The sequence below is a fragment of the Pygocentrus nattereri genome, chromosome 24, assembly GCF_015220715.1.
Source record: "Pygocentrus nattereri isolate fPygNat1 chromosome 24, fPygNat1.pri, whole genome shotgun sequence".
In the NCBI taxonomy this organism is placed as follows: Eukaryota; Metazoa; Chordata; class Actinopteri; order Characiformes; family Serrasalmidae; genus Pygocentrus; species Pygocentrus nattereri.
The window spans coordinates 28,098,270-28,116,269 of NC_051234.1; the positions used below are offsets into that span (position 1 = coordinate 28,098,270).

General features: G+C 39.4%; 1 protein-coding gene across 8 annotated transcripts in view; it reads left to right on the top strand.

The window, feature by feature from the left end:
- map3k15 (mitogen-activated protein kinase kinase kinase 15) overlaps positions 1-18,000 on the top strand; it is a 47,787-nt gene that overhangs the window by 1,483 nt on the left and 28,304 nt on the right. For 4 of the 8 annotated variants that reach the window (XM_017719243.2, XM_017719244.2, XM_017719245.2 and 1 more), the window contains exons 2-10: positions 1,997-2,136; positions 6,233-6,256; positions 10,522-10,599; positions 12,395-12,588; positions 15,579-15,747; positions 15,853-15,959; positions 16,476-16,646; positions 17,241-17,353; positions 17,813-17,972. In XM_017719243.2, coding sequence (XP_017574732.1) covers positions 1,997-2,136; positions 6,233-6,256; positions 10,522-10,599; positions 12,395-12,588; positions 15,579-15,747; positions 15,853-15,959; positions 16,476-16,646; positions 17,241-17,353; positions 17,813-17,972 — 1,156 coding nt within the window. The remainder of the gene's footprint in view (positions 1-1,996; positions 2,137-6,232; positions 6,257-10,521; positions 10,600-12,394; positions 12,589-15,578; positions 15,748-15,852; positions 15,960-16,475; positions 16,647-17,240; positions 17,354-17,812; positions 17,973-18,000) is intronic. The other 4 variants (XM_017719246.2, XM_017719248.2, XM_037534141.1 and 1 more) reach the window with 1 other exon arrangement.

The window sequence follows — 18,000 nt, forward strand, 5'->3', positions numbered from 1 at the left end:
GCTCCCCTCCCTGCAGATGCGTTCGCTCAGACATCTTACCCCTTTTCGTGAATTTGAACTTAACCTTACTGTGCCATATATAACTTAAAAATAGCAAAAATGACAGCTTAGCACAGCTTTTGGTGAGTAACGTCGTGCCGTGTGAGCAGGCATGCCCTGACCTGCGTTTCTCTACTGCAGAGCTTTCTGCAGAAACACACACATGTGGGGACTTGAAGTCGCTTCTGGGGGTTGAGTGGGTTTTGTGTGAATAGTTTGAACGTTTAATGACAGAAAAATTAGACGCTGAATGAGTGTTGGCTTGCCACTGCTGTGGAATGACAATAACAGCAGCCGGGCCAAGTACAGAAAAAGAAATGATAGTTTGAATTGCGCCTTGAAAAATACCTATTAGTATCCTTAAAAAGGATGAATGTATGAAACAAAAAAGGTTTTGGTAATCATTCCTGGATTGGTTTATTCATTCAGTACTTCTCTAAACAGGTTCTAAACATGTTCCAAATGTAGTAGCTTTCCTTTTACCGTGGCTGTGTCACCAATCTGAGACAATTTATGCTAAATTTGACACCAATTAAGCTAATTTAGGCAGAATGGGCACATCTGTGCACACAAAGTGCATTATGCAGGGCTCAAGTCTATTGCCTTGCTATAGAAAGCAGGTCTAAACTGTCCTGTTACAAGCTGCACCTTCCAGATGTTTCTAATGCATTTTGTTCTAATTCGGCCTCAGGTGCTTAACCAGTAGACAGGTTATCAGTTGGTCAGGGGAAATGACAGCTTTGCAGTAACAGGGAGTTCACAATGTGGTCACATTGTAAGATTTTACAGTTAGATGCAAAATCTTATTACACCTGTCTGGCAGCAGAAGAGGTAAAAGGGCACTGTTGTTGGAAAGCTTTATTGTTTGGCTTGGGTATTCAAGTTAAATGAGAATTTTCTCACTTATTTTACGTTTTTATGCAGTACACTGAGACTTTTTTATTCATAACAAAACTAAATCTCCATCACGTATAGATTTATAAACATTCCTTAAACGTTCAAATTATTTCAGTCAATGTGAAGTAGGCTTAATTTATTCTTATATGGTCTGAATGCCAAGTCATAATACATCACTTAATATATTGAAACTTTCAATAAGGACATGAGCAAACATTTAGCTCTGTAATCAGTGACTCTGTAATCAGTGACCCCCCGCCACCCCCCCATCCCGGGCATTAAACTGCTGTGTCATTTGTCCCATGAGTTCAGCAGGCTGTGCTTAAATTGCATGTGTTCTCCATTATGGAACATGACATGGCATTTGTGAACTTTATCAATGGTCTCACGTTACAAGAAACAGTTGAGAGCAAGTTTAGACACAACTAGGGATGCAGCAGTCTTGAATTTCTATGACTGATTTATGTGTCTTATAGTTTCAACCTGAAACTCACACTATGCACATTGACAGTCTTTTCTGTTAGCCAAAGTGGCAACAGAAATGACATCAGTTGCTCTTAAATGGGCCAAACGTAATTAATTGCCTAATTAAGTAACATGAAACCAAATGAAGGGCTACATCCAAAGTATAAGACAAATAGCTATTTAGCACAATGAGCTATGCATAATTATGCTACACCATTGGTCTCTGTGTAGCAGTAGGGTTCAAATACAGTGTGAGTTAAATTGCAGTACAGATTGGCCAAAATAAAAATATTTAGCCTGATTGCTTGTTTGGAGAAATCTGCTGGTTCTGATCGTTTGCCCCCAGAGACAACACAAGCTTTGAACTGAAATAATTAAAGACTTAATGCCGACTCCTAAAAACGGATGCTATTTAGTGACTGCCATGCAAACTCATATTGAAAATCTGCTGGGTTTTTTTTTTTTGTGTTAATTAATTCCACATACATTTATGTGGACCTATTTAAGAAGAAAGCAACACAGAGCTCCTCCTTCATGCAGTATTTAGGACTAGTGGTTAAATGTCACACACTGCTGATCCCAAGCCTGTTTGCAGACATCGCAGTTGTGGACATGAGTGATGTGTTCAGACAGCCATCGCTCTTCTACCATCTGGGTGTGCGTGAGAGTTTCGACATGGCCAACAATGTCATTCTTTACCATGACACAGACCCTGACACAGCTCAGTCACTGAAGGTGAGTCTGCCTTGTGTACACAAACATGCGCACATACACTCATGCCCTCCTTTTAGTTTTCTCTTTGCAACAAAGCACAGTTTTTTGCAAAGCCTCCATCCAACCTTTGGCCCTTACACTGTATTGCTAGGTTATTAGGTACACCTTGTATTGCCATTTATCATAAACATTTACCATATAAGTGCACACTGTAAGTTTACAGTTAGTGACTGTAGCCTATATGTGGCTGTGCAATTAGCCAGCCCCCCTGTACCCTCAGCCTTCAATGGAACGGAAGCACCACTGACCAGATATTAGGGGTGCAGTAAAAACTTGATTCTTATATGCATCGTAATGCGGACGTGAGCGATTCTGAGTAGATTCATAAATGTCAAAAATCAATTTTCGGAATATTTTATTTATAACGTAATGTTGACGGAACGTAAAAGGTGGAACCTGGAAGTGCAGAAGTGCAGTGCCCAGACAGTCTGTGGCAGAACACAAAGAAAACACACATGGATGAGTGAGAAATCTGACCGGCTCCTGCATTAAAGCCAGGTTAGATCAGGAGTCACAAGCCAAGATAACAAGAGACATTTTGTCCTTTCAACAAAGTCAAACCACCTTGGGAGACATTTAATGTCCAGTATGTCTCAGTGTGTGCTCATGTACTAGAATAACTTAGGCTAAAAGTGACTGTCTGTGTCTGTCTGTCTGCCCTGCGATGGACTGGCGACCTGTCCAGGGTGTATCTTGCCTTCCGCCCGAAGACTGCTGGGATAGGCTGCAGCACCCCCCCGTGACCCTGACAGAGAAACGGCTTAGAAAATGGATGGATGGATGCATGGATGGATGGATGCATGGATGGATGGATGAATAATGGAGAGCACAGATTTACTTTGCTCTGCTTGAAGCTTTAGCTCAGCTATAGCCGGTTTCCTCTCATTTCCACCAGAAAACTTTTGCTCAAAACTAGAAGTTTCTTGTAAAATGTCTCTCAAGGTTCGACTGATTTACGAAGCGGAACGCTTCTCGTTCTAATTTTCCCATTCCACCTTAAATTCTGACTAAGGTGCCGAATGTAACTGCAGCACCATTTAAGGTGGAACAGGAAAATTCGAAAGAGAAACGACTTCATCTTCACAACTTTTTAGAGAGAGGCAGTCTCTCGTTACAGATTTAATGAACCACAAAACCAACTGCGCTGCTTAGAAATGCAAATAAGTTCATGTAACCAGTGCTTTCGCACTATGTTGGACACTGTGGAGCCGAGATTCAGCGTACAGTCTCGAAAATATTTCACAGACACAGCGATTCCCCCACTCTCTACAACAAGACCAAAACCGGAGTTATAAACTCACTAAAGAAAAGAGGCAGGATGGCTGTAATGTGCTGCGTGGACATCCATTATCACAGGATCTTATTTCACCCTTACACCGCATTTTATCACAGATGAGTGGCAGGAGCGTCTCATGAGCTCCAAACAATAGCAGTGAATGAGAGCCTTCAAGTTCACTAACCACATCACTTCAATTTGATTTATTAATACAAGATATTGGAGGTAAATTCATTATGGATCATTACAAATACTTAGCTTTAAAACTACCAAGTCCTCACACAGTGAGAAAATAGAAATCCTGTATAGAAAATAAAGATGCATCGATAATCGTTTTATAATCGCATCGCAGCCTCTGAATCGTAAACGAATCATGAGGTGCCTAAAGATTCCCACCCCTACCAGATATGTATTATATCTATACAGATATTATATAACAGATCATTCTTTGGGTAGTGGAACAGTCTTAGGACAGTGACATGGTAGTTTGGGATGCGACAGAATTTTCGAATATTCGAACAGTCATGAAGGCTATACATTCTCATGAGTAAGAAACATGAGATGTCTGAACTCTAATTAGGGCTGAGAGATTTTGTTTTTTTATATTGAAATCACAATTTAAAAGAGTGCAATTTTCAAATGGCAAGAGCTGCAATATTAATTAAAGGGAGTGTTTATTAACAGTGTCTTAAGTGGGGAACATTAACCTAATAACAGAGCTTATAAACTGCCTGTAGATGAGACAAATCAGAAGCAGCCAAACAACTATATGCTATGACATCACCACCACAACTAGCTGGCAGTCTGGCGTGTTCAGTGCTCAGGTCTCAAGCCAGAAAAAAGTGGATGTTCCTGTATTCTTGATCACAATAACAGGCTTGGAGTTCAGTTTACAGAAAATAATGGCAATATAAATCACAATCACAGTATCGATTAGAAAAATTGCAATTAGATATTTCTCCCTATATATTTTTATTTATATTCCACCATAATACCTAAAAAAAAGCTTGCATAAGTTTTCCTCAAAGTTTCTTACTTGTTTAGTCCAAAAAAGGAAGTGTAGGAGGACTACTTTAGCCATCTAAAGACTACCACACTCCAGACAAGAAGCCCTGCTGACAGATGGTCTCTGGTGCTGAGTTGCAGATACAGTACAAAGCCCAGCTATAATACAAAGGAAGCGTTGCAGAAAAGCGAAGATACATAAGATGCTCAGGTTAACTTTACCCATACAGATTTAATGGAATAAAACCCTCAGTATCATTTATTCAGGTATTAGGTTTGGTGTCAGCTAACTCTTCACAAAATGTAGTTGTGTTACAACTGAAGTATAAGGGGAAACCCCTTCTTCTTCCAATGTAACGCCCTGTAAATTCTCGTCTTCACCTTCTATTCCTGTGATGAAGGATTTTCAGTCCTTACTGCCACCCCATCTCCTCCCTGTTCCTCAGTCCTGCATCAGTCTGACTACAGCTATAAGGGGGTTTGGCCTTCTAGCTACAGGCAGAAGCTGCCCAGAACTAAAGCCCAGATTCTATCAATCTATCAGTCCTCCCTCATACTACCACCACCATGCTGAAGGCCTGGTCTGAACTCACAAATCTGCCGTTTTACAGCTAAAAGGTATGAGGTCAATGATGCGAAACCAAACAATTAGTATTTGTCTGTTTATCAGAATGAATTTAGACACTTTTCTTGGTATAAGTTTTAGATCATGTCATTTACAGTGGATTCTTGGTTTGGGCTTGCAGTAATAGCTACTCAGTGACACTATTTAATGCTGTGTCTGAGTCTGGTGTGGGTAGCCAGAGGCCTTAAGGCTAAAAAAGTAGATTTTTTTTTTCAAATATTTGTATACAAGTTCGACTGAACTGCTCGTCCCTAATGGTAGTGTCTCACTAATTCAAGTACCGGGCACAGCAGTGTTGATTGATGAATTTTAAACCCCTCAGTATCATTGATGGTCTGAGAGTCCGCCAAACAAAAATATTCAGCCAAGAGTGGTCCTGTGGTCAAAAACTGACCAATGGTGAAGGGCCAACTAACAAAAACTGCAAAAAATGAGCTAGTAGGTGTGCCTTAAGTAGGTGCATCACATATATTGGTACACTCACTGTGTTTCAAAACCCAAGCATCATTTGATCAGTATCTTGTCAGTGGTGGTCCTCTGGTGATCCCTTTCTATTGGTGGATGGGGTAGTGGAGAGCTGATAAACTGTGCAACAACAGTAATAGCAGAATTATATGTAAGGATGTTCACCTGTATGATAGGTCCGTCATGTAAAATTACCAGTGATCGTACACACAAGATAAGTGTATCTGATAAACTTAACTAATTGGTGTTTTGTGTGTTGCCACACACTCTCCTGCAAAAGGACTATGTCTGCGGAGCCTGCCAGCTATTTACAGCCTGGCAAGGTGCTGGCTGTTCTGGGCTTGTGACCATGGATCTGCCTGGCCCTAAACAGCATGTGCTGGATCTCACGGCAGGCATGTCAGCCCCAGCCTCAAACAGCTGCATACAGCCAAGTTGCTAAAGGGATGCAGAAAAGGAATGTGCTATGAAGGGCCTGGGATACCATGGCACACGTGCTTAGACTGCAGCCCAGAATAGAATAGAATAACGTTTGTTTCCTTGCTGTACTTCTGTCCACGCATGATTAATTGCAGCTCTCGTTAACTCTACTGGAGCATGCTGAATTAATTTGAAACAAAAATGTTCTTTATGTTATTTGTGATATTCGCGATGAGTGATTCATGCTTTTTTTCTTTTTCCTCAAGGACATGGTGGCACAGAAAAACACAGTAAGTATCAAATCAGGGTGGAACTTTCCGTCTTGTTTTCTAAGGAACTAAAGTCACACACACATTGTCATGGGAGCTGAGGATAAAAGAAAAACTTCCAGATTCTTGAGAGCTTTCACTATTTTTACTCTGTGGATTCAGTCTGCTTTTGCCTGTCCCCGTTGAGCAACCTGTTAAATCTTGTTTAAGTTCTTGCTGATTCCAGTCAGGAGAAGAGCCAAACATATTGGAATTTGGGAACAAGCAAGTCAGTAGTGCTGAACAGTGCTGAGTGTCAAAATTCAATACTTCTATGGTACAGCCCAAATGAATTCAGTGCTACCTAGTATCAAAAAAGTTCATGTCATTCAGTTCTCAATTTCGATACCTGAGCAGTCTCATTAGCACCAATGAGCCAATGAGCATGCTTATTCTGAAACCTAGACTTATAATTGGCTGTCTAAATTACAATCAGTTATGCATGCAAAAATCTTAGGCACCTAAGCACATTACTCAAAGACATTTATCATGGCTTTAAGAGTGTTTTTGCTTGTAAAACCTCCATAAATCCTTAGAATAAATACAAATAAACAAATCTAGTAACAAGTAAACAGAAGTTGTTTTATTTTTTTCAATTTCAAAAGTAATTAATACCTTATGAGCTAGTTTGAAGAACAAAGTTTAGTTCCACATTTCTCCTTGATGTCCCCAGCCATCACATAAACACTTTAAAAAGATGGTTCTTCAGGGGTTCTTTACTGAAGAAAATGGTTCTATATAGAACCATGAACACACAAAGAACCTTTTGCTTTATTAATGTCATGATTGGCCCCTCCCAGTCCATGTGTTCATGTTTTGGTTTAGCCCATGTGCGTTTTTGATTTGGTATCCGTAGTCCTGCCCCTCGTTTCATGACTCCGCCCCTGGTTGTTTTCACCTGTCCCGAAGACTTTTATTCTGTTTGCTGATGGACGTGACGTTACTGAGTAGGATGTGCACATGTGGGTAATTTCATTACACCAGTTGGTTCACAATAATGACAGATTTAAATCACTTACCTAAACGAGTGTGATCCATTGTGTCAGAGAGAACAGATTTGAGCTATTAGGTTTGCAATGTGAGCTTTTTCAGGTGCCTAAAATCTTTGCACAGCACTGTGCATCCACTTCCAGCACCTCACACCCATTTCTGGTTTAAGTGACGTCCACATATGGGTTGTAATGTAATTGAATGTAATGAAAAAAATTGAATGATATGCAGGTTTAATGTCCACGAACTCTTGAGTTTCTCTTTTCTTCTTTCTTCTCTTTAAACCCTGATAACATGACAGCACATTCACTGAGGCTGAAGATGCTAGTAGTCCAGAATTGGCCTACTACCTGCATGATCATAGGCTAATGGTAGAATGAATCCATGAAGTAAAACTGATTATGAAATCATGTGAGAGACAGAATTGTTTTAGTTTTTTTGCCAGGCTACGTCAGGCCATCGTCATGGGGGGTCAAATAGAAATCCTCCTCTGTGCTGAGTTATGTGGCTATTTTTGGAGCTTTCTTGTCACCAACATACTGTACACTAGTTTGTTTGTGAGGGCTTGTATTTCCTGCTGTCTTCTGACCCATCATATGTCAGTACGTGTCAATTGAAATCAGGTGCCTGGAGGAACGCCAGAGCAGATCTAATATGCCTGTTGGAGACTTTGCTGGGTGTCCAGATGGCTCAAGCCATTAGGTGTTAGTTGTGATGACGGCGAAGCTGACCGGCCGATACCGGAGGCCTGATCGTTTAGCCCAGGTCTTTAAATAGACTTCTAGGAGAACTACTCCAGCTGCTCTCTGCAGCAGAGGACTTGACCTTGAGATTACAACTAAGTTTAATACCCAGTTACAGGACTGGTAGCTGATGCAGTCACAGATGATCTATGAGTAGTTTGTTCGCTTGGAAACTTCTACTTGGTTCATGATGTAGTCTTACTCAGATTGTTAAAGCAATGGTTCAAAAAGTGCTTCTGTACAATGTGTTATACAGTGTTATAAAATTTGATGCAAGAATGTGACTATGCAAGCCATTTGCACTTTGATAACCTAGTAGATATAAGCTTTATTGTCGTTTAGGTGTCACATACATTTGCCTTGTAAGTCTTGAATCACCAATGCAAAACTAAAGTAGCAAATTTTGGACACCAAACATGTCTTGGTTCATTGATTATACTTTGGTTTAAAAGGTTGCATTTGACTTGGCATCAGTTTAACCCTTGTGGTGTTAATGTCTTTCTTATTAATGTCGGTTGATGTCGGTGGTCTGGTGGACCCACTGCATTATTGTTTTTTTTAAATCAATACAGCCATAACTTATACTATATTATTATAATATATTATATAATTTATGTAAAAGTACAAGATAAATAGTACCTAAAATATCACAAGTGGCCAGCCTAGTGTTCTCCTTTAGCAGCTGTAGCCAGTCAGCAGCCTGTCCATGTTGTCCACACTCACACACACTTACACATATGCAAACACATACACACACAGACACACACACTAACAGCAGGCCATGTAGGAGGAGAAGGACACAGCACCTCTACACTTTTATTCCCCATGGGTTCATTCCAACACCACATGTGTAATATAAATGTGTAGGGGGTGAACAGAGTGAAGTCACTGAAAATGGGTTATTTTATATGTTCTTTACAGAAAATAGGCCAAAGAATCTGAGGTTGAAATAATAATTTGCATAATTTTCTCTTAAACGTTGAAAATGGGTCCCACAGACCCCCAACACCACACCAGGGTTAATCATTTTTATTAGGTGTTACCAGCATGTTTTGCATCTGTACATCTGTTTTTTTCTACAAACAGGAGTAAACAGGAAGATAGCTTCATTCGACCTGTAACATATTTATAGTTTTTTCTTTTTCTTTTTTACGTCTGGTTGTTTGATCTGTTTCACGCACCAGACACTGTGGCTAGACACCCAACATCAACTAAATGAATTCAGTTTAGGCTCATGTTTACAATTCTAAAAGCAAAAATAGAGCATAGCGTGCAGAAAGAACCATTCAAACCAAAACATGAGCTCTGCACACGGAACGGGTATGGTCTAATTAACCTAGCTTAATGATAGCTAATTAACTTAGCTATTCTATTTAAGACCAATGGTTAAATCTGCCTTTATGGATTCCATCATGGCATAGTTATAGAGAGAGCTTTTCAGAATTAATAAGTGAATTCTGTCAAACTTGAAAAAAAGAAATTGTGATTTATTTTATATTCTTTTGAAACTTTATTTAAATGACAAGAGTATAAAGAAAAGGTTTTAAATGTTTTCACTGATTAACTTCAACGTGTTAAACAAATTCCTGCAACACATTCAAAAAAAAATTGGGACAGAGGCAAGTTTTTCATCACCTTTCCTCTTGATTACACTTTTTAATTGCATGAAATCTGAGGATATTGTATGTTGCAGTGTTGCAAGTGGATTTTTTGCCCACTCTTGCTTGAGACGAGACTTCAGCTGCTCAAGTCATTAAACATTGAAAGCCATTTCTTCGTACTTTTGTCAGTAAATTAAAGGTTCAAGAGATTGAACAAGATTCTTAATTTTATCGCATTTTACAAAATGTCTCAACTTTCCTGAAAATGGAGTCGTTTTTATCGTGTTATGTATTTACATTTCATACTTTTCCCCCCATTTCGTTATTGTCAGAATAAAACCTTGTATCTCCATTTTTGGCATTTTTCAGTTTTTGACATAATTTGAAAGCATCTGTTACTCTTTACATTGTTTCTAAATTTTATGATGTATTGCCTAAAAGAAAAGACCCAAAATGACATGGGAAAAATTCTGGTTCCATTGACTTACATTGAAAGTAAAGTATGTTTTTTCCTTCTCCTGTTAAATTAACATTTTGGTGATATAAGGTTTTCTTCCGACAGTAGCAATATTTTATTTTACACAGTTAGGTAAAACTTTAAATTGTTTACATTATTTTTTTCACCCAAAGGTCATAGACCATCTAGCTTGAATTAGAGTTTGAAACCCCTGTTTTAAAAATATTTTTATTTTATTATTTTACTGTACTGTTTTCACAGTATGGAAAATAAAGAAAGCAACATGCAAACAAGATTGTGATGAAAAAAAGCACAGGAAGGGCGTGTATGAAGTGCTTTCCTTTCCTTATATGCTTTTCTTTGTGTGTAGTCTCTCTTCCTCTGTTGCTCTGTGCATGCCTTTCTTTTCCTGTCTTTGGCTTTCACTCTTTCTCTCCTCTGCTTTACCTGGAGTAGGCTGCAAGGCCAGTTACAGTAGGCTTTCCGTGGGTGCAGTTGCCTCCAGAGTACAGAGGCTCCGGTTTGAGGAATAAAGTAGGTAGCACCGCTCTGTAGTGCATGCTGGTGAACTCCATCAGTTTCATGGCATGGATGTGAAAAATGGTGCTAAGAGAAATAGACATGCAAACAGTGCTAATGATGATATGAAGTTGGCCATTTGCTTTCATTCATTCGTAGCAACTTTTAGCTTTTGTTTGACTGGATCTAATCCCTGTGTTTCCCTTAAACTTACACTTACTTACCTTAGCCTATGCAGAAGTGCATGATCACCATACATCTAAATGATAAATGGAACATTCACTGAGGTGAATATCTGATCATTTTAGTTCACTAGGGGATCAAAATATGTTCACCACTATGATGTAGAGGAGGGTCATATGGTGAAAATGTAACACTACATTAATTTCAGACATGAAAATACACAGTATGTATCACAGTATTTAGTTTTTTTGAGGTTTGATAAGTTGAAACGGACAAAAAAACACCAGTGCCACATTTTAAAATGAACAATACAATGCTCTTATTGTAATGAAACAGTCATTCATTGTTTAAGAACTGATGATATTCATATGGCAGAACTACATTAGAGTAAGTTTGTAGCTCTTATATCAAGGTGACATTAATCTTCTTACTATGATTTTAAATTTTAATGTAAACCCCTTATAAAAATGTTAGGATGCTGTGCAAAATATACATAAAAACAGAATGCAATGTTGTGCAAATCCCAAGACGTTATCCCTGAAGAAACACTTATCTTAGCCCACTTGTCCTCAGATCATGCTTGAAGAAGAGGATGCTTGAGTGTCATGTGATATCTGACATTGGTGGGTTTCCAAGCATGCATCTAAGCCAAGAACCACGTAAATGTCCCGTTTCACAGAAAACCAAATTCTCGTTAATGTTGGAATATAAAGATTGATGTATGTAAATGCTTTGAGTTTCGAAACGCACTATTGGCTCTCCATGCAATAAATGGATACTAACCTGCAAAAAAAAACGCTCATATAGTTCAGTATTCAGTAATGCAGCACTTCTGCGATGTCATGAAATATGACATTTACATATAGCCTCACCCAGTATCTCAGCCTAGGCTGCCATACAACATCAGAACAGAGGTAATATATATATTGCATTAACTTTAAAATTACTTTTACTTTTGATTTGCACTTAAAATATCAAAAATCTAAGCCTTGTTTAAGGTATAATGATTGTTAAAATAATGATATATTTTTTTAAATCTGTGTGTGCCACAGCTGGTGGCATCCCTTCCTGTTTCACTCAGAAACATATGAGAATTCCCTCAATCATCCATCACTATGAGTCACTGTGTTTTAACTTGTAAAAAAAAAAAAAGGTCTGGAATATGTGTAAACATATATTTACAGCAAAACATAATTTGAGCTAGAAGTTAGAAGAACAAAGTTTAGTTTCTCACTTTTCCTCAATGGTCCCAGTCATTGCCTGTATTTATTAAATTGCTTCATCACCACACCTGGTTTAATGTGGGCAGTCGTGAGCTGGAGGTTGCCGGTTCGATCCCCAGGCCAACAGCATGTGACTGAGGTGTCCTTGAGCAAGACACCTAACCCCCAATTGCTCCCTGGGCACCATGGATAGGGCTGCCCACTGCTCTGGGCAAGTGTGCTCATTGCCCCCTAGTGTGTGTGTATTCACTAGTGTGTATGTGGTGTTTCACTTCATGGATGGGTTAAATGTGGAGGTGGAATTTCTAATGGGATTTTAATGGGATTTTAAAAAGTATCACTTAAGAGAATTGATGATGACAGGAACACGGGGGGCTTATATATCTGTCCTGTTCCTCCTTTAGGCCTCCAGTGGGAACTATTACTTCATCCCCTACGTGATGACACCCAACCATGAGTACATCTGCTGCGAGAACGTGGCCCAGCGGAGAGCGTCCGAGTACATGCAGCCCAGCTGGGATAACCTACTCGGACCTCTGTGCGTGCCACTGGTGGACCGCTTTGTCAGTCTGCTCAAAGACATCCACGTCACGTCCTGGTATGAACCTGTACTGCATAGCTTAAAAGTAACGAGGCATAGCGTGTCGTTGGTTAGTGTAGTGGTTAACACCTATGCCTTCTACACTGTAGATTGGGGTTCAATCCCCCACCAGGGCAAGCACCCTACACTGTACCAATAAGAGTCCTTGGGCAAGACTCCTAACACCACCTTGGCCTACCTGTGTAAAATGATCAAATTGTAAGTCACTCTGGATAAGAGTGTCAGCCAAATACCATAAATGTAAATAGCACAGTGCCAGTAGTACCGCAGGTGATTTCAGTTTTGCTGAATGGTATGCTAGACAAATCCAAGGTGTACTGTGTGGCTTGGATCAAATCTCACCTACCTTCACATGCTTCATAGAAAGCGAGCGCTGACTCCATGTTCTCAGAGTGGAGGTGTTGTAATGCAGTACATGTGGATACTTGCAGAGCTTGCAGACCGAATATGATTAAAGCGGATTGAAAGCTTAAATTCATTTGAGTTACATTAATGCCACTAAGGGTAGGTGATATGACTAATATACAATTTAAAAAATTAAAAACGCTTTTTCATTAATATAGGAGTGCATTGTGCGCCACGTGACACCAAATGCAATAACAACGCTTCTCTTCCCTTCATTCGGATCCAGGTTGATCTTTGCCTCATCTGTCCATACGACATTATTCCAATAGGTTATAGGTTTATATAGGTTTATATTCCAAACAGGTTTTTCCTGTTTTTGATGCGTAGTGATGTTGTACATATGATAAAACCCTCTGTATTTACTCTGGTGAAGTCTTGTCTTGATTGGTGACTTTGCCACAGACAAGCCTGCCTCCTGGAGGGTGTTCTTTATCTAGCAACTGGTTGTGAAGGGTTTCTTCTTTGCCAGGAAAAATAATTCTTCTGTCATTCAACACAGTTGTTTTCCATGATCTTTCTGAGCTCACCAGTGCATTTTTTCTTTTTAAGAATGGACCAAATAGTTCATCTGGCCACTGTTCAATGTTTTTTCTATCTCTCTGATTAGTTTATTTTGATTTATAGTCTAATGATGGCTCGCTTCACTGGAAGTGACGGCTCGTTGGACTTTGTATTGAGCGTTTAGAGCAACAGAATGCAGATGCCACATTTCCCATTCAACTCTAGATCTGCTTGTTTGTAAGTGGAATAACGAGTGAATACCACACACCTTAAGTAATTACCACAGTACATCATTTGCTGTAAAGCTGAAGGAAGTGGATGGGGGTTTGATGTTAATTCTCAGACTGGCACAACTTTGTATGCTAAGTTCAGCAATCAGTAGCAGGGATGCACTGGTCAATTAGGGAATTTTAGATCAATGCCAGTATTCAGAAGTTGTTAAGTTGCACAAATCAGGAAATGGCTACAAGAAAATATCTAAACAGTTGAAAATGCCCATTTCCACTATCAGGGCAGTAATGAATTAGCTGAAAACAACTGGAGATGTTAAGAATCTGCTGAGAAGAGGACGTGTGTCTGTACTGACGCCACATTTAGGGAGGATGGTTTGAGTGGACAAGGAGTGCAGGCATTAGTTGGGTGTTGTAGTTAGAACGTCACCAAAACCGATTTCTTCAATCGTTGCACTTAAAGGGTAAAATTTCTTTCATTTCTGATGCACAAAAAACATCCCGATGACACAATGACTTAGTTCAGTTATTGAGTAATTTAATTACAATACAAAGAAGGCAGGGTGCAGAATTTCCTCAGAAGTGTGGTGGCACAGAAATGCTGTATCACATCTACAACAGTAAGGTCATCTTATGCAAGCGGATTTCATATTTTAATACGCAATATGTCATCGTTGGGGTTTGATGTTAATTCTCAGATCTTTGTATGCAATCAGTAGTAGTGAAGGGAATACATGATCAGTGCCAGCATCTCATTTTTTCATGCACACCGATGCTGAGGTCAGTGCCAATACATAAAAAATCCACCCTGTCTTTTATATATCTAAGAATATAACGTTCATTTCTAAAGGAATTCTGCAGGTAGTTGAGCACAGTAGACCAGAATCATCTACATGTTCTTCTCCTCCTAGAATGCAATAAATGCGTCATCAAATATGCTTTTGAAATATTAACATAAAACATCATTTGGTAAAACTAAACATCTGATTTTATTTTTCTCCTGCTAATACCAATGTGATTTCAATATGCATTCTGCTATAAACAGATCACAGCTATTTGACCATCTGAAGGACATTCAGTTAAAATTGTTTTACAGAATAAATTTACGTATTTGTATTGTGGCAAACAGTTATTGTGCCTTGCACCCTACAGTGCTGTGGAGAAACTGGGCACTGTTCTGTTGTTTTGAAGGAGGAGATGAGAGGATTGTGGTAACCAGCTTTCAAGATGATGCTTTTTTAAAGCTCTTTGATTCATATGGTTCACTCATCACTGGATAACGTACTGTCATATTAAGTAAAAGTACAAAAATTGCTTCAAAGTATCTAAAAAAACTATTCACATTCACTTTGAAGTCTGAATTTGTCTGTTCTTTTGCCTATTTGTTTAGACAACAGCATGTCATACAGAGTCAGAGACCAAATAAGTAAGCTATTTTGTAATTATTCAACAGCTGAACGCGTATGGAATGATTTGGGTGTGTATTTTGCTAAATGCTTGCCTGATGGCTTTAAGTGTCCTTTGCTAGCTAGCTACATTAGCCTCGGTGAAAAAATAAAGAGCGGACTTCAGACACCAAGCTTTTCTTGGCTGGTCATCCATATGTAGGGTAAAAGAAAGTTGCGCAAATTGTTTTTGACCTAACTATCGCTTCAAAGTAAACTGAGGGCTGTGACTTTTTTCTGTCTCTTTTATATAGACCCTGTTACCACCTCAGCCTTGAAAAGTCTAGAAGGCTACTTGAACATAGACTTAAGTTGCAACGCAAAATGTGCAGCCTCATGTGCCTAAGAATGTAGCAGATACATCTATGAAGAATGCCTTTTTCTTCTTTTCCCTCTCTGTTTACAGTGCATCGTTCAAAGACACTCTGTTGAATGACATCCGAAAAGCCAGAGAGAAGTACCAGGGGGAGGAGCTGGCCAAGGAGCTGTCTCGAATCAAGCTCCGCATTGACAACACTGAGGTTCTTACTCAAGATATCGTTATGAACCTGCTCTTCTCCTACAGAGACATACAGGTACAAGTAGATGATGTAGACAGTGAGGCTTTGCCCTCATCACAGATACAGCCAAGCAGAAAAGTATCCTAATTCTCACCTTTTCTCCACTGGAATCTGCTTCAGGACTATGATGCCATGGTGAAACTGGTCCAGACGCTTGAGATGCTGCCCACTTGTGACCTTGCCAATCAGCCCATGATCCAGTTCCACTATGCCTTCGCTCTCAATAGGTAATCACAAAGATATACTGTTCATTCTTCTATCGGTACACATGAAACAGAAGATGCATCCATTCTTCTGTTCTTTTTTGCCTCTAATGATAGATAGATAGATAGATAGATAGATAGATAGATAAACATACAGATAGATAGATAGATAGATAGATAGATAGATAGATAGATAGATAGATAGATAAAAAAATGGATAGACAGATTTATAGATGTATGGATGGGTGGATATCCTAATAGATGAATGGATAAATGCTCTGCTAGAGCCAAAATAAAGCACTACAGTAACTAACTGTATGTGCAGGTCAATTGGACATGCCAAATTGTAAAAATTAGGTGTGTGAGTGTCTGTCTGTCTGCCCTGCGATGGACTGGCAACCTGTCCAGGGTGTTTCCTGCCTTCCGCTCAATGCCTCCTGGGGTAGGCTTCAGCTCCCCCTGTGACCCTGTGAGAAGGATAAGCAGTTTAGAAAGTGTGTGTGTGTGTGTGTGTGCATGTGCGTGTGCGTGTGTGTACAGGCGGAATAGCCCCGGAGACAGAGAACAGGCGTTACGTGTGATGCTGCAGGTTCTTCAGTCATGTGAGCATCCTGCTCCTGACATGTTCTGTCTGTGTGGCCGCATCTATAAGGATATTTTCTTGGACTCTGACTGTAAGGATACCAAAAGCAGGGACAACGCCATTCAGTGGTGAGAACAGTTATTGCAAATAACAGGTGAAAATGAGCACAAAAGGTAATACTACATATAAGGCCTGCATTATATGGACAAACTTCCATTTTGAGATTATTCTGATAGATTTTGCTTTCTTCATATACCTTAAAGTTTTGTTATCTTGTTAGTTCACATTGTTGCTATTAAGCTGACTTTTGCCCAGTTCTAAGTGCCTTTTGACTTTTAATTAACACAAGCAGGGAACAGGAAATAAATGAAATTAACCAATAATATCATAGCATACCGCACCCCACACTGGTCTGGAATGTCTGAGGTTAGTCAAGATACTCAGAGGACCCAGCAGTAAACAATGTAATGACTGGGTAGTCTCATTTGCATATTGCAACCTTCTGTAATATTGCAGAGGCAAACATTGTAACAATAATTAGCAGAGATATAAAGTGTTTAATCTTAACACACATTTTTATCCCATCCAGAGCCATTTATTTGCATCATTTACTGGTCTTGTCTATTTCTTAAGGCACCACTGTGGATTTCTGTTTGTTGTTTTTTTTGTTTGTTTGTTTGTTTTGTTGGGTTTTGTTTTTTTTTTTTGCGCTGGATCTTCAGGTACAGGAAGGGCTTTGAGCTGCAGCCCACACTCTACTCCGGCATCAACCTGGCTGTGCTGCTCATTGTCTCTGGACAGCAGTTTGAGAGCTCCATAGAACTCAGGAAAATAGGTGAGACCTAAGAAGATTTCAGACTCTTTCAGATTCCAGTTCTTGCAGTTCTCTGCTCACTAGTGTGTATGTGGTGTTTCACTTCACGGATGGGTTAAATGCGGAGGTGAAATTTCCCCGTTTGTGGGATTAAAAAATGTCACTTAAACTTAAATATATTCTGAAATAGCACAAACTCACGTAGTATGAAGAGAAGTTCTTAGTTGTGTATTTCTTCCTGTGAGGTAGTAGAATTTCAGTAGTTTGAGCAGAGTTTCAGTAGTTTTGATAGCCAGTTTTTAGATTTTCATCTTAAGTGCTTTAATTAAAAATAGTATATTTTAAGGCGTGGTAGTATTTACTCACAGAACTTGGATCAGTATTGCTATTGGCTGATAAAGTGGTGTTGTGCAATGTCTAATTCTTTCTGTTTTCCTTATTTGCAATTCCAGTGTTAAATGACACCTCTCTCTTTCTCAGGTGTCAGGCTAAACAGTCTGCTGGGCCGGAAGGGCAGTCTGGAGAAGATGAATAACTACTGGGATGTCGGGCAGTTCTTTACAGTCAGCATGCTGGCCAACGACATCCCTAAAGCAGTGCAGGCTGCTGAAAAGCTCTTCAAACTCAAGCCTCCCATCTGGTAAATATCCAGTATAAGGAATTGCTTT